The following is a 15,760-nucleotide window of genomic DNA, read 5'->3' as shown; positions in this document are numbered from 1 at the left end:
TGTGTGTGTGTGAGTCCAGCCTGGTGTTCCCTAACGCCCTGCAGAGGGCCCATTCTCGGACACTGTCTAACAGGAGTGTAGGTTGATAAAGAACCGAGCTTTAATAAATCCATCTCTCTCTTTTTTTATTTTATTTTATTTATTTATTTGGCTGCTCTGGGTCTTAGTTGTAGCATGTGGATCTAGCTCCCTGACCAGGGATCGAACCTGGGCCCCCTGCCCTGGGAACTCAAGAGTCTTAGCCACTGGACCACCAGGGGAGTCCCCATCTCTCTTCTTAGTGCCCCAGATTTCCTTCCAGAGGCATTTTTGGTGAAATGCTTCTTTTGATAATGATGCCCCCAGGAATGTGAGCTCTCACAGTTAACTCACAGAATCTCTGACTTTTCTGATTTGACTTTTGTTATTGTCCTTGTTTTTTAAAACACGTTTCCCCACTACAAAGGTAAAAGGAAAACATGCTCATTGTAAAAACCTGGAAGGTATAGAAAATTTTAAAGTAAACTAAAATTGCACATAATTCCACTCAAAGAGGACCACTGTTAAAAGTCATTGGTTCATTTTTTTTTTTTGGCCACATTGTGCTGCATGCAGGATCTTAGTTCCTCAACCAGGGATTGAACCTGTGTCTTCTGCAGTGGAAGCTCAGAGTCCTAACCACTGGACAAGGACTTCACTCCTTTGACAAATATTGATTTATTACAATTGTTATGTAGAGGATAGAATAGGGTCAAGGGTTAGAGAGAGGGGCTGGAGAGTAGAATTGGGCATCCCCTCAATAGGTGTTTGCTATCTTTTTTTTTTTTTTAATATTGTCAAGATCACATAAAACTTACCATTTTCTTTTACATTCTCCCATTCAGTTCAGTTCAGTTGCTCAGTTGTGTCCGACTCTTTGCGACCCCATGAATCGCAGCACGCCAGGCCTCCCTGTCCATCACCGACTCCCGGAGTTTACTCAAACTCATGTCCATCGAGTCGGTGATGCCATCCAGCCATCTCATCCTCTGTCATCCCCTTCTCCTCCTGCCCCCAATCCCTCCTGCCATCAGGGTCTTTTCCAATGAGTCAACTCTTCACATGAGGTGGCCACAGTATTGGAGTTTCAGCTTCAGCGTCAGTCCTTCCAATCAACACCCAGGACTGATCTCCTTTAGGATGGACTGGTTGGATCTCCTTGCAGTCCAAGGGATTCTCAAGAGTCTTCTCCAACACCACAGTTCAAAAGCATCAATTTTTCGGTGCTCAGCTTTCTGCACAGTCCAACTCTCACATCCATACATGACCATTGGAAAAACCATAGCCTTGACTAGACGGACTTTTGTTGGCAAAGTAATGTCTCTGCTTTTTAATATGCTATCTAGGTTGGTCATAACTTTCCTTCCAAGCAGTAAGCGTCTTTTAATTTCATGGCTGCAGTCACCATCTGCAGTGATTTCGGAGCCCCCAAAAATAAAGTCTGACACTGTTTCCACTGTCTCCCCATCTATTTCCCATGAATTGATGGGACCAGATGCCATGATCTTAGCTTTCTGAATGTTGAGCTTTAAGCCAACTTTTTCACTCTCCTCTTTCACTTTCATCAAGAGGCTTTTTAGTTCCTCTTCACTTTCTGCCATAAGGGTGGTGTCATCTGCATATCTGAGGTTATTGATATTTCTCCCGGCAATCTTGATTCCAGCTTGTGCTTCTTCCAGCCCAGCATTTCTCATGATGTACTCTGCATATAAGTTAAATAAGCATGGTGACAATATACAACCTTGATGTACTCCTTTTCCTATTCTTTAAAGACATCATATTGATTAGCTGTGTATTGTCACATCATGGAGCTATGTCCTCATTTATGAACCATCCTTTAATGATGGGTATTTGGAGTGCTTCCAGGTTTTCACCAAGATATATTACCCTGCAGTTAACATGTGGTACCTAAATCCTTGTTGTCCTGGTAGCTTAGCTCTGAACTGGGAGTTCTCAACTAGGAAATTTCTAAGTCAGAGGGTGGCAACCATTCCAAAGCCCTTGATACGTATTTGGCAAAGAGCTCTCCAGCAAGTCTGGTTCTGTGACTCTGGTACTTCTGCCTCTTAGTAGATCCGTCCCAGACTGTGCCTGGGGGAAAGGGTGGAGGGAGGGAATCCAAGACCCCCATGGCCTTGGATGGATCCCTCACATCTGTAAAATGGGCTCATTCTTACAATAAACAGAGGTGTATTCTTGTTTTCCCTTTCTTTGACTAGGGGAAGCACATTCAAGGGTGGGAGCCTGCCTTCATTTTAACAGGACCGTGAGCTCTCTCTGGTAGTGGTATGTAGGCAGCAGGAGTGACTGGAGACTGTACCCTCCGAGAGAATTCTGAGATGACTTTTGTAGATGGTTTTCTCCAGGACACCTGCAAACTCTGGGACGTGGGCACTGGGTGGGGCGCCCCATGATAGGAAGGCAGTGGTGGGGAAAGGGAACCAGGTATATGTATATCCTTGGGTATACACTGTGGAACAAACTGTTTTCCAAAGTGATTGCACCATTATCTAATTTCACTAGCAATGGATGCCAGTTCTGATTTCTGCAGATTCTTGTCAATTCTTGTTATTGTCTTGTCTTTTTTATTTTAATCAGCCTTGTAGGTGCAAAGTGGTATCTCATGGTGGTTTTGTCATTTACTGCTTTTTAAAAAAAATTATACAAGTAACAACACATGTCCCTTGCAGAAAATTTGAGAATATAACAAAAATATTGTGATGGTCTGTTTTATGTCATTCAGCTATGCTGTAGTCTCCAATTATTCAATTAAACACTAACCTAAGTGCTGCTGTGAAGATACCTTATAGATGTGATTAAATCCCATAGTCAGTTGATTTTAAGTAAAAGAGATCATTCTAGATAACCTGGGTGGTTATCCAGAATATGATTCAGCTGGTTGAAAGGCTGAAAAAGAAAAACTCCTTCAATGGCAGTTCCACCTGAGCCCAAGGGTCTAGCCTGCACTTCCTGACAGGTTGCCCTGCAATTTGTGACTTACCTGATCAGCCACTCTCCACTCTCCCTGCCATGGAGCAATTCAATTCCTTGTACCAAATCTCTTAATATAGACAGTTTCTGCTTCTCTGCTTGAACTCTGATACACAAAGAGGAAAACTTAATCCCACCATCCAAGGTCACCGAGGACAACATTTATTTCCTTCCAGTCTTTTTTTTCTCCATGAATATAAATATTTCAAACAAGGTCATGACCCCTCTAGTTTACATCACTGTGCATCTTAAATTCTTTTCCACAGAGTCCACGTGCTTTTCTCCCCCAGAATTATCACTGGGCAGAGGAAGGTTATCCACTGGCCCCCCCTGGTTGGACATTGCTTTGGCATTTGCACTGTAACAAACAATATGTGTGCTTTTAGAACAGCTAGCCCTAGCTTCCAGGAGAGAGGACTTTTTTTCTCTGGTTTTCACTGTGTGTCCTTGGCCAATCTCAGGACCAAATTGGGTGGCTGACCCTCTGAATCACCACCAAAGGCCAGGGCTGCAGGCACCTGACATTCCTAACAGGTGAGCACCAGGCTGGAGCCCAGCCAAGCCAGGCCTGCTTTTCTTGCACACAAAAGAAAAGTGCCTAGTCATTGCAGCTTGTGATCTGAGTAGTGGAGCCTGGGCACCTCCCCTGCGTTGGGAGCAAGGAGTCAACCCCCCTCAGCTCCTGTCTGGGGGTACCGTGCCAGGCTGGGCTCCAATAGTTCTATTGACAATCGGGGCACTTCCAGGGCAGCTGGCTTGGCCTGCAGCGTGGAGTGGGGAGAGATGTCACCTTGTGCCTTGTTCTGATTGCTCCTGTTTCCGAGCAAGCCGGGCAACAGGGGTGGCTTCTGTTCCAGTGGATATTACAGATGTTTTTTGTTTTGTTGTGGTGAGATTAAGTGGATTTCCTCCTGGGCAGTTATTGAATAGCTGAAGTGGTAGTTTTTTAGGCGAGGACTCTGGAGAAAGGCATGGAGATGGATCACTTCCCTGTTCAGAGCCACACAGCTCCTCCTGGGAAACAAGAAGCTGTAGGAGTGCTTGGCTGGGAGGAGCAGTCAGCAGTTATAGGAAGTCCCATGCCCGAGCTGGCTGCTCCCCACCCAGGGGAGGTGCCCGGGCTCCCTACTCAGATTACAACACAATGGTTTTTTTCTCCCCACCCCACCCTCAGAGTTAGCAACGACATCTAGTCAGCCTTGCTTCTGGTGACTTTGATGAAGCCTCAAATGACGTTTTGATTCACTCATGAATTTACTTATTTGTTGTATTTGCAGGCCTGTGTGCAGGTACTGTGCTAGATGTTTGGAGAAGAAGATCCTGTATCAGTTCTCAGCTCACAGGTCATATTAGGTCAGTGGGAGCCATGCGGCTCTGTCCCTGTGATCTACACAAAGTATTGCCTCCTGAGGCTGCAGATCAGGGAAGGCTCTGGGGAGGAGGTGACCACCAACAGCAAATTTGCCCCCAAACTGTACCTGTGTCAAGCTGGCATGGGTGATGGGGATTGAGACAATAAAGTCATTTCAGATCTGGGCCTTGGCTTTCCTGCTTGGCTGTCCTGGCAGGATGCCTGTAATCCACTCTCCCATTTTCTTACCCTCTCTGGCTTAGGGCTGAGAAAGCCCTCTGAGAACTAACTATACCTGTGAGTGAGGAATAACAGAAGGGGACTGGGAGCAAGGCTGCTGTCACTTCCAAATGTGCTCCGAAATTCTCCAGGGACCCGAAGCCTTTCTCCATGGTCCACAAACCCAGAGGGAGGTGGTGGGCATAAGTCCACTTCAACCCTTGCCTCTGCTGCCCTCTAGCTGGGTGAGCTTGGACGGGCGGTCTTTGGCCACTCACTCAATGGCCAGTTCCCTCATCTGTGTCCCCCAGGTGGTCAGGAGGGTGAGAGTCGCTCTGCTCCACAGCGCCCTGCATCCCTGCTCTGGGCCACACTGTGGGTGCAGAGGGGCTCCCCAGCCCGCAGTTTCCTACGGAGCCACAGTCTAAGGGGACGGGGCAGGTGTGTGTGCGAGTGGTGTCCAGCACTGGGTTTGAGACAGAATAGCTCTTACCCGCAGCCCCGAGGGTCAGATGGGGACCAACAAATACGGTCTGTGCGTGTATGTGTCTCTCTCCCATCTTCCCTCTTAACTTGCTCTGAGGTTGAGCTACCAGTCATTGCACAGGTCCATCATTTAAGGGTGCTAAAGTCCTTGGGAGGCGTTAATAACCTCACCATCTTGGGCTGGGTCACAAACAGCTCCTGTCTCCTTGTGGGCAGGAGCGCAGGGAGAGAGTGGGCAGTGTGTGTCGGCCTTGGACAGGCCCGCCATGGGAGAGCCGCTGTCTTTTGTGGGGGAGGGGAAGTGTCGGGGTGAAGGCCAGGGCTCTGATTTATGCGGGCATTTGGAGAATTTGTGTAGTCGTGCCCGAGCATTTACATATTCAATATCGAACATCTGACTATAAATCACTTTAAAACTTCTCCTTTGTATTATGATATTAATTTAAAAATTATGTAGGCCTAGGTTACCTTCTCTGTGGATTCTGGGTCAAAATGGTAAAGGTGAGGGGCTTCCCTGGTGGTCTAGTGGCTGGGAATCTGTGCTCCCAAAGCAAGGGGCCTGGGTTTGATCCCCGGTCAGGGAGCTGGATCCCACATGCTGCAACTAAGACCTGGCACAGTCAAAGAAACAAATGAAGCAAACAAATGTTTTTTTAAAATGGTAAAGGTGAGATGACAAAATATTTGTTTAAAATGGGGTGAGGTGCCTGCCGGGGTGCATGCAGCCCATGGTGCAGACCACAAGGTAACTGGTGTTGCCGGCACCATTGATGGAGCCCCCTTTCCCATCGGGGGGCCTGTCAGGGTAAGGGGTCAAGTGGCAGTCAAGGAAGCCTCTGGGTGCCAGCAGGACAGGAGAGGATGTTAGCCTGAGAGAGGCTGGAGGGCCAATCTCTGGGGGTAGGGACACCTGATATTGTTGTTCAGTCGCTAAGTCACGCCTGAGTCTTTGTGACCCCATGGACTGCAGCATGCCAGGTTTTCCTGTCTTTCACCATCTCCCAGAGCTTGCTCAAACTCATATCCATCCAGTCGGTGATGCCATCCAACCATCCCATCCTCTGTTGTCCCCTTCTCCTCCTGCCTCAATCTTTCCCAGCATCAGGGTCTTTTCCAATGAGTCGGCTCTTCCCATCAGGTGGCCAAAACACTGGAGTTTCAGCTTCAGCATCAGTCCTTTCAATGAATATTCAGGACTGATTTCCTTTAGAATTGACTGCTTTGATCTCCTGGCAGTCCAAGGGACTCTCAAGTCTTCTCCAGCATCGCAGTTCGAAAGCATCAACTCAGATGCCAGATATAGAAACAATAAACGGGGCTTGGGTCGCAAAATGTGTAGGGATCCAGATTTTGTACCTGCTTCAGAAGCCAGGGCCCCATTGCCAACACTCTGAAAAACTCCACAGAACATGGCGTGTGGCTTGCTGGGGGTGTCTCTAGAGCTCTGTCTGGCAGGGCTCAAGCAGTGCCAGACATCTTTTTGGAGTGGCAGGGACCTGGGTACAAAGACACCAGTTCCTGTGGAGTGTGGCTGCCTTCTCGGCTCCACGTTCTGGAGCTCTTTTCAGATGGACGGGCTGACATGAGTCTAACCAGAGCTCGTACCCCTCTTTCCCCTTCTCAGGATGACAGGAAGCTGGTGTGTTTCGAGCCCTTTCTGGAGGCTGCACTTTGAATAGCCTCCTCCTCCCAGGGATGTGGGGAAGATTAACAAACAATGCACACAATCACACGGCACACAACAAATGTTGGTTATGATTCATCATGAGACTGTATTTCAAATTTATTCCAACTTAACTGAAAGAAATGTTTGTGAAACATGAGACTGTCGTGTTGCTTTTGTCATCACCTCCTTCTGAGTCATTCTACCAGTTGGGTATAACGTATCTCTTAGTAGCCATCCATAGAGAATTTATTTGCCTGGTGAACCTGAAGTGATGTGTGTAAGCCCCATCCTCCCGCCAGGTGGGAGGCTTATACCATGAGTTCTATTTGTACTGAGTATGGCAGCAAACTCTAGGAGGTGAGGATCTTGAATTGATTTGAGCCCTTTAGAAACGTGTTGACTTCTTCCCATTACAGATAACAGAGACCCCCAAATGCCTGAAAGAGGGAATGCAAGCTGGGCTCCGGGGTTTGCCTGATTTAGTGACTGTTTCTCGCTGCTCTTCTCTTTTGCTTTCCAAGAACCCTGCTTCATCCTTAGAGGAAACCCTGTGGCTGGATTTCCAGCTGCTCATCCAGGAGAGACAGGCTGCTTCCTGTAGCTCTGACAAACACAGAAGCCCCCGCAATAGCAATCTAGAATAATTTATCATGGAGCTAATGGAATCAAGAAAGGAATTCTAGACTAGTCCACCAGTCTGCTTGGCTTCAGGTCCCTAACTCAGTGCTGGCTTATTAAGCAGCAGCCTTTGGCACATCCTTGTCACTCCTGGCTTCAACTCCCTTCTCCCTAAAATGGGTTATTGTGAAGATCAAGAAAATAGTTGCAATGTCTATGTGTTGAATGAGCATGCATTAGTGGTGACTGAGTATGTGTACAAAAGTCATAAAGCAAGGTTTAAGCATATGCTCTGCTGTATGAAAGCAGGCAGGTGAAGCAAACATTTTAGGGAAAATTTCATTTGGAAACATACTGGGTTGGTCAAAATGTTTGTTCACGTTTTTTCTGTAATGTGTTATGGAAAATTGCAGATGAACTTTTTGGCCAACCCAATACTTAATGTGAACAGTTATGAGGGACTTATGTGATTAACACTTTTCCACCCTTTTCCCTATTTCCCATAACAATCACAGTTTATTTTCTTCCCTCCCTCGTTCCTTCCTTATCAACCTAGACACCAGGCACATGAATTGAGTGAATCTGAGAAGTGACTGAGTCCCCTGTAAAAGTCCCCTATAAAAGACCATTTCTCGTCCTGATTAGATCTGTACCCTCTATCTGGGGAAACCTTCTAAGAATAAATGCATTTGTTTTGTCCTCTCACCCCACTACCTCTCAGCAGTAGGAGGCTCTAGCACAGTGTGACGACGCATCCAAAAGTTCCTATTTCTGTAAGTTCAATAAAAACACAATTAAAATTGAGTAGGTGCTAAAACTTGGTTTTGAACTTTTATTAAAAAAATATATTTGCAAACATATAAAATTTAGGATGAAAAATGCTCATCTGAAAACAGGTAATAACTTAATATTTGCAAACATACACAGATGGTATAAAATCCATACCATTAAAAATGTTAATGATGCTGCATTGCGCTCATGGAACAAAAATCTTGCCACAGTCCCGGAGCTTCTCAGGCCCACATTCAGGGCAATGAGACTCTGGTACACTGAAGGTCATGAGAGCCACGTGGCCAAAGCAGGAATACAGAATAAAAAACCATTGAGAACATATATTTTAAAAACACGTTTCTGAAGGAATCACACAGATAAAAGGGAAACGCAACTCTGCATTTCCCCCTTTCAAAGTGAAAGGTATTGCATTAGAGCATTTTCAAATGAAGATGTCATATACAAAACCAAGTGAAACATTGCACATGTCTCTCTTGCTGAAAAAAACAGGCTCCTGGAGGCCCCGGCCCACTCAGGGAAATGTTCTCAAGCACAGCTTTTAAAGAGCTCAGTGTAAGTTGCTTTACTTCTTTCGGATCTTAACATTTTAGACACCTGAAAACACAGGGCGCTACTGGTTCCAGCAGGCCCTTTGAATACAGCTGAAGAAAACCAAAGACGGGTGAGAAAGAAATGTGTGCTCAGCAGCAAACGTGCAGCAAGAATGCAGGACACATGTCCGTGATTCCTCATCTTCACTCACATGGACTGAGCCCACCCGTGCCTGTGGCGCCTCTCATTCCTCTGTGTTTCATTTTGCCCAGAGTTACAGTAGGATGGCTGATTTTGTTTTTTAAGCAGTTAGGCACCTTCAATTTCATGTTGCATTATTAGTAATACAATGGCAGTTATGGCCTCTACTACCAAAATGAGAAAAACGTCAAACTACATTCTTTGGGGAGGAGAGTAATAAAGCTGCATGGTTTAAAAATATCTACCTAGTAGATCTGATGGGGTTAAGATTTTTTACAAGAACACACAGGTGGAAAAAGAACAATTCTTGACATGCAAAATCGGGTCCTATTCTCAACTAAGCCTGTGCCTCCTCCGGCAGAGAAGTACTCAGGTCAACTTGGGCTTTTAACAAAACCTGGCTCCCAAAAGCCTTCCAAAGTAAGCTGTGGACATTCACATTCACATGCAGAGGGCATGAATGCTTTTCCTGGAGCTGACAGTCACTGGACAACATGGGATTCCAAGTCACACCTTACCGACCTGGGGGGAGATGCACAATGAGGAGGAGCTTTTGCCTTAAAGGAACGAGGCTGTTTGGGAAGAGGGAGTCCACTCAAAGATACCACAGTAACTGCAAGAAAAGAAGAGCAGGGCCGCCCATTCGGGTGAGGGTGGCCCTACAGACAGACACGGTGACCTAAGTGCAGGGCACCCGGAGTTCTGCAAACCTTGCAAGAAGCGTCTTTGTTTTGGTGTCCATTTTGACTCAACTAAGGTTTAAAACTTAAGATTCCAGTAAAGTTACTGCAGCAATGTAAACATGCAACCTAAACTAGCATGAGGTTCTGGACAGAAGTTTGAATGAGGGGTAAGGCAACTGAACTGTGACTTTTGGCCCAGTGTCATCCAACTGACACTGTTCAGGCTTGGCCTGACTTCTCTACTGACTCATTCTGGCCTGAACTTCCTGGTTCTCATGACGGTGAACCTCTGGCCTCTGAATTTTCAAAATGCTTGAATACATAAATTTGGGAGTTGAAACAGGCTTACCCTTTTCAAGTCTCCATGACTTGGGCACTTAAAAGTTTACTTTCACACTAAGGAAACCTCATCCCAGATTCTCTACTGTCTATCCTACTCATTCCTTGAATTAAAGGGTGAAAATGAACAGATTTGATTACAGACCCTCTTCAGGACAGTCTCTCAACTCTCCTGTAATATTGACCCTACTCAAAGCATCATTTCAACTCAAACGTCTATCATAATAAGAACCCCTCGATTCTTCCGCTCACCAAAGCCCACAGAGACTTACACCTGGGATGAGTGCTAACCTGCCAGAGCAACTGTCTTCTGAGAACAGTCGTGGGGGCGCCCTGGACACCATCTCCTGGGGTCAGCAACATTTCACATCTTACTGTAACTTTCTCTTTCCTGGGTGATGCGCAAGCAATTCATTTTTGGTTGCTGAATTTACACACTACCTTTGAAAACAAACTATTCCTAATTCCTATGAGAACTTAGAAGGTTCCTTGACTTCTGCACAATTCACAAATAATAGGTAGACACAATAGAAGACACTAAATTGGGAAGCAGAAAAGTTGTCAAGGAAGCACGTTTAGCTTAACAAAAGCCAATCAAGGTATTCTTTATGCTAAAAAAAAGAAAAAACAGAAAACAACCTAAGCGCAAACTAAAACAAGTATGTAATTCACAAGTAATTTTCTAAAATCTCAGCTAAAAGGAAAAAAACCTATGGATTTATGATTGAGTTACCATTAAAGCTTAAATGATTGTTCCCAAGGAACCATCATATCTGTCAGCATTATTCACAGCTAATCCTTAAGCTAGCTGGTTGAGCCAATTGGGTTTTTACCCCATCATTAAATAGTGCTCAGAAAAGTAAGCAGTGCATCTTAATTGGTTAAATACTACAAAATGACCTGTATCATAGAAACGAAGACACTTTCATTCAAAGAATATCTTAAAATTACTATTGCTGAAATAAATCAAATCTACATTAAAATATTACTAATCACCATTACATGCCATAAAAGAATAAATATAAATCATGGCAGATCAATAGCAGCATAACAAAGCATCTTTACATATTTTCAGACTTTGGGCTGCAGAAGTACTCACAGCCTAAGAATACATTGGTAAAGTTCTGAATATCACACTTGGTTTTTAATTCCATATTCTATAATAAAGTAAGGGCAGTGTGAATAACAGTTCCCTTTTCTGCATAGCTTTAAAACTATTCTCAGTAGACTTGAGGAATGGAACCAGGATGGCTTTGTCAGATTGGTCCACTGGTCCTTTTGTCAAAGTGTTAAGGGAAACAATTAACAATGACTTCTCACTGTGTTTAGACAGAAAAGGAAAATAAGGCTATGATTCACACACAAGCTTAACATTTTCAAAACCACTGGAGAGTTTAACTTAAAGTGAAGATTTCTGATAGAATTTGGGTCTTACCAGTCCCAGCCTTTACTTCAAAGGTGTGCCATGCCTGCTCCCACCTCATCACAGGGCCGGCAGGGCCCTATTCAAATGTATTCTCACAGTGGGAGCCCTCTGCGTGGCATCACCGGGGACACTTAAAAATAGAACGCAATTAATAAACTTCAGAACTTTTAAGGCCCAAAAGGGGCATTCATATAAAATACACTTCACTTGAACAAATCAGTCCTAATTTGCCAGCTTAACTTCTGACCCTTAAAATGCGAAGCTACTTTGCACAGAGCTGACTTCTGCTCTGCTCAGAACTTGACTAACCAGCCCGAGGATCAAGTTTTTAGATGGAAGTGCAGGAGGGGAATGGGGGTATGGGCTGGGCTGACTGCCACAGGGCTGGTGACCTCTTTTCCCTAAGACCTTGAATACGAAAGTGAGCTGAAAATCAGATTCCTTATTTCACAAACTTGTTTAGAGCTGATGAAAACACCCACACAACTGAACACAATGGTCTTTTTTTTTTTTTCCCCAAAACAAAGGTCTGCTGGTGATGCTTCACAGTGAAACCTCCACTATCACTGAGAACGTCACTTGGAAAACATTCTTAAGCAATGAGTCTCTTTCTCATAGGCTCAATTTTAGAATTCTCAAAACTCAATGTTGCGTCTAGAAGTTTCCATGATGGCCTATTTGTTTCTGAGGTCGATATTCTGCCTTCAGAATTGCTCTGCTCTAGTCATAGGTTGTGGTTGTCTCTGTTCTTGGTCAGAACCTGTAAGTAGACTTCATGAAGTGTGCTGAGGAAGCTGGAATCATTCTGGAAGAGATGGTCATGTCACGTTTACCTCCTTAGAGCTTACTGCCATGACAACAGCTTAGGAAGAAGTTATACGCATGCTCTGTATAACTAATTATGCCAAGAATCCCACCACCCAGAGACAATCATGAGGAATATTTTGGAATTCACACAGATCTATTTTTCCACTTCGAGAATTTTTTCACAGAGAGAAGCACTGGTCCTAGCTGGTCTTGGATTTTCTTTATGAATTGATTTTTTAAGAATTCATACAATTATTTTTTTACAGAATGAAAATTTGAAGACTAATATCCTACATACCTTGATTAGATGTATTAATGTATCCTGGAGCTGAGACTTGCTGAGGATAATGGAAGGCTTTCTCTGATTTTCTGTCGTCCCAACAGTGAGAGGAGAAGGGGAGCTGGCTTTCCTTTCAAGGTCTGAGGACCTTGTAACTGTCTGTTGGAAAACACTTGGGGACAGCAGGACTGAGGACGCTGCCGAGGTCGTTGCAGGAACCAGAGGGGGGCCTGCCACCTGCAGGGAACAACGGTCATTTTGCACCAAAAAGTGTGGAAGCCAGCAGCCAGGCCCAGAGGAGCGGATGCCTGATAACAAGCATAAGCAGCAGGAGACCAGAATGCAGAGTCCAACGGTTAACTATTTAGAGTTCAGATAAAGATTCAGAAGCAGTGTCTAAGCATTTAATGTCTGGTTAGGAAGCTTGTTAGCAGAAGGATGAAGAGTCCATTTACATGATAAGGATGGCCTAGAGATGTTAAGCGAAGCCAAGCCCCATCACTACAGAAGGGGAATCTGGTAACTAACAGCAGGGTAGGCACAGTAAGAACAGTCCTGAGATAAGCTGAATATGTAAAGTTTTTCCATGAGGGACACAGAAATGCTTGGAGGGTGTGAAGGAACTTTCTGAGGTGATGGAAGTGTTACATAACTTGGTTGGATCACTACCCAAGGGATATACGTGTATTAAAACTCAATTTAAGAAATCTGCATTTTATTATACATAAATTTTAATTCAATAAAAAGAATTATATGAAGCATTAGTTATATAAAGTTATATGAAGCATTAGTTTCTTTAGTTGTGTTCAATGTATTTATTATGCCACCACAGCCATCAAAGATACAATTTTAAAAACATAAAACTAATATTTACCTCCTTCTTTTATTTAGATATACTTCTGGGCTAACAATGGCTAACCAGCAGAATACACAAAACAGTAATAGCATTTTTTTTGAAAGTGAAACTTGCTCAGTTGTGTCCAACTATTTTCGACCCTGTGGACTGTATAGTCCATGGAATTCTCCAGGCCAGAGTACTGGAGAGGCTAGCCTTTCCCTTCTCCAGGGGATCTTTCCAACCCAGGGATCGAACCCAGGTCTCCTGCATTGTAGGCGGATTCTTTACCAACTGAGCTATGAGGGAAGCCCCCCACCCCCCCGCCTTTTAACTAATTCTCATATTTTGATATACTCAACAAGAAAACTATATTTTTTTCCCTCCTATCTGTCACCCTCCTCATTTACAAAGAACCAAAGCTGTCCATAGTTTTGAGAGTGCAGTTTCTGGGTTCTGAGCCACCTGTGGTTATTTTTGGTGCAACACTGGGCTGAGAGATCACCAAGAAGTGGTACGCCAATCACCATGCAGCAGGACAAGCTACAAAGACGACCTGCTAAGACCAGTCAGAAGGTGGCTTTAGTTTAAAATCTTAGGCTTCAGGAGAGGTGTTAAGGCTCAAAGGCAAATGGAACCTAAAAGTTTAGGAACTGAAAAAGATAAATGTGCCTGTCAAAGTTGGTAGGGAATGGAGGATGAGGACAACTTCTAAAAAATGAGGCAGGGGAGAAGCAGCAAGGTGCAGAACACACAGGCATGGGAGGTTTTGTCAACAGGGCAACGGGAAGCCAACGAGTAGGGCAGTGACACTGCCTTCTGTTTACTGGGACACCACAACTCTCCCAGGGCAAAGACTATCTCCTATCCACAGGGACGGGGCTGACTTGCTTTCAGCAGTCGCCCATTCACAACACAGAGGGAGTGAGTGAGCGCCCCTGCCGTAGCTGACCTTGCCCTCCCATACACACCCTCAGGGAAGACATCATGGAGGGTGGATGACTTGAGGACTGCAGAGGCCACAGCAATGAGCTCTGCCTGGGAGAGTGGGAAGGGACATTTAAGAGGGGCCTAGGTTTGAAAGCTGCAACATTTCACTTCACACTCAGCAGAAGAACTTAACACATACTATGATCTTCAGAAAAAGGGGATCCTTACCGGGATGGCACTGGATAACACCTTAGGCTGGGCAAAAACTTCAGGATCCTGGTTTTGCTGCATAGACTGCAATGTTTAAACAGAAAAATGAACAGATGTAGCAACTTTTCATTTAGGATTTCTTAGTTACTGGGGAAAAATCTAGGTTAGCAGCTGTAAGGAGGAGTTCAAACGACCTGGTTCCTAGATTCCTGAGGGAAGTGGCTGACCACAATTTGTGACAATGCAGGATGGGAGCTTCAGGATAGCCCCCAATTCCCTTCAGTTCCACTGGAGAAAAGGGGTGTGCAAATGTCTCGAAAATGTCTCTATGGAAAAAACTAAAACCTGTGTCTCTTATAAGAATTGGGACAGACCAAGCATATTTTTGCTGTTGAGACTGTGGAGATGCAAGATCCTGGCAGCATGAAACCTGATGAGGCGGCTCACGCTCTGGACAGGTGGCACTAAACAGTTTCCACACAGAGCCACACACTTCCACAGATAAATGTTACACCTATTCCCTGGGAGACAAAGAACTTCCTGTAGCAGAGCAAATACATTAGGACTCAATACGGTCCCAGGCCTTGAAATTCGATACAGCCACAAAAATGAGAAAGAACATGTTTGTAAGCTTCCTCTGCTAGGAGGCATGCTGGAGAGCAGGGTGCTGTCCCAGAGGCCAAATCTAGAGGGGGCGGTATTCACGACTGCTGGTTGTATTTCTAGAACAACGGGAATAGTGGCAGCAGACACATTTCAGGGGTGTTTTATCTGTTAAACAGAACATTCTCGCTGCTCCTTATACTGCAGACAAACGGCAAAAATGACAAGTTAATCATGTAACCAAGACACTAGGTTTCGTTTTCTGTATAGAATTTTAACAGAATGGAACAAAACACTCCATTAACAAATAATGTTATACAGCAGAGCCAGTAAAATATTATTTGGTAAAAAGTTTAAAAAGAGCTGAGGATTGTAATTATTAAAGGGCATGAGACTAAAACCTTAAAAGGCTCTACCCCCTTTCAGTTCTGTGATCCTGCACAAGTCACTGCAACTGAGACCTGATGTCCTCATTTGTAAACTCACCAACCTTAATAAATCACTGAGGGACAAACCTCTTCTTCACCCCTACATCCAATCCCCCACCAAGTCCCACTCATCCTCCTTCTTAATAAATCCATATGTTCACACGCCCCAGTACAGGCCCCCACCAGCTCAAGCCTGGGTGACTGCCCCGACCTCCTTTCTGATGGGTCGCCCTCCTTCCATCGTCTCCTTTCCTAGCGTGCCACCCTTGGCTCACGCACTTAAAAGACTCTCCAGGGCCCTTAGAACAAACCTCTAACTCCTTGACACTATTTACAAAGCTTTACT

At 44.7% G+C, this 15,760-nt stretch overlaps 1 protein-coding gene across 1 annotated transcript in view; it reads right to left on the bottom strand.

Annotated features, from left to right (window-relative positions):
• Positions 1-8,154: 8,154 nt before the first annotated feature.
• Positions 8,155-15,760, bottom strand: part of DCP1A (decapping mRNA 1A) — a 42,008-nt gene continuing 34,402 nt past the window's right edge. Inside the window, exons 8-10 of the mRNA XM_065933484.1 lie at positions 14,402-14,467; positions 12,427-12,645; positions 8,155-12,126 (exon numbers count right to left, since the gene is read on the bottom strand). Coding sequence (XP_065789556.1) covers positions 12,046-12,126; positions 12,427-12,645; positions 14,402-14,467 — 366 coding nt within the window. The 3' untranslated portion in view covers positions 8,155-12,045. The remainder of the gene's footprint in view (positions 12,127-12,426; positions 12,646-14,401; positions 14,468-15,760) is intronic.

The sequence above is a fragment of the Muntiacus reevesi genome, chromosome 4 (assembly GCF_963930625.1).
Source record: "Muntiacus reevesi chromosome 4, mMunRee1.1, whole genome shotgun sequence".
Classification (NCBI taxonomy): domain Eukaryota; kingdom Metazoa; phylum Chordata; class Mammalia; order Artiodactyla; family Cervidae; genus Muntiacus; species Muntiacus reevesi.
The sequence above is the reverse complement of the archived record's forward strand: the minus strand, read 5'-3'. Positions and strand labels throughout refer to the sequence as shown.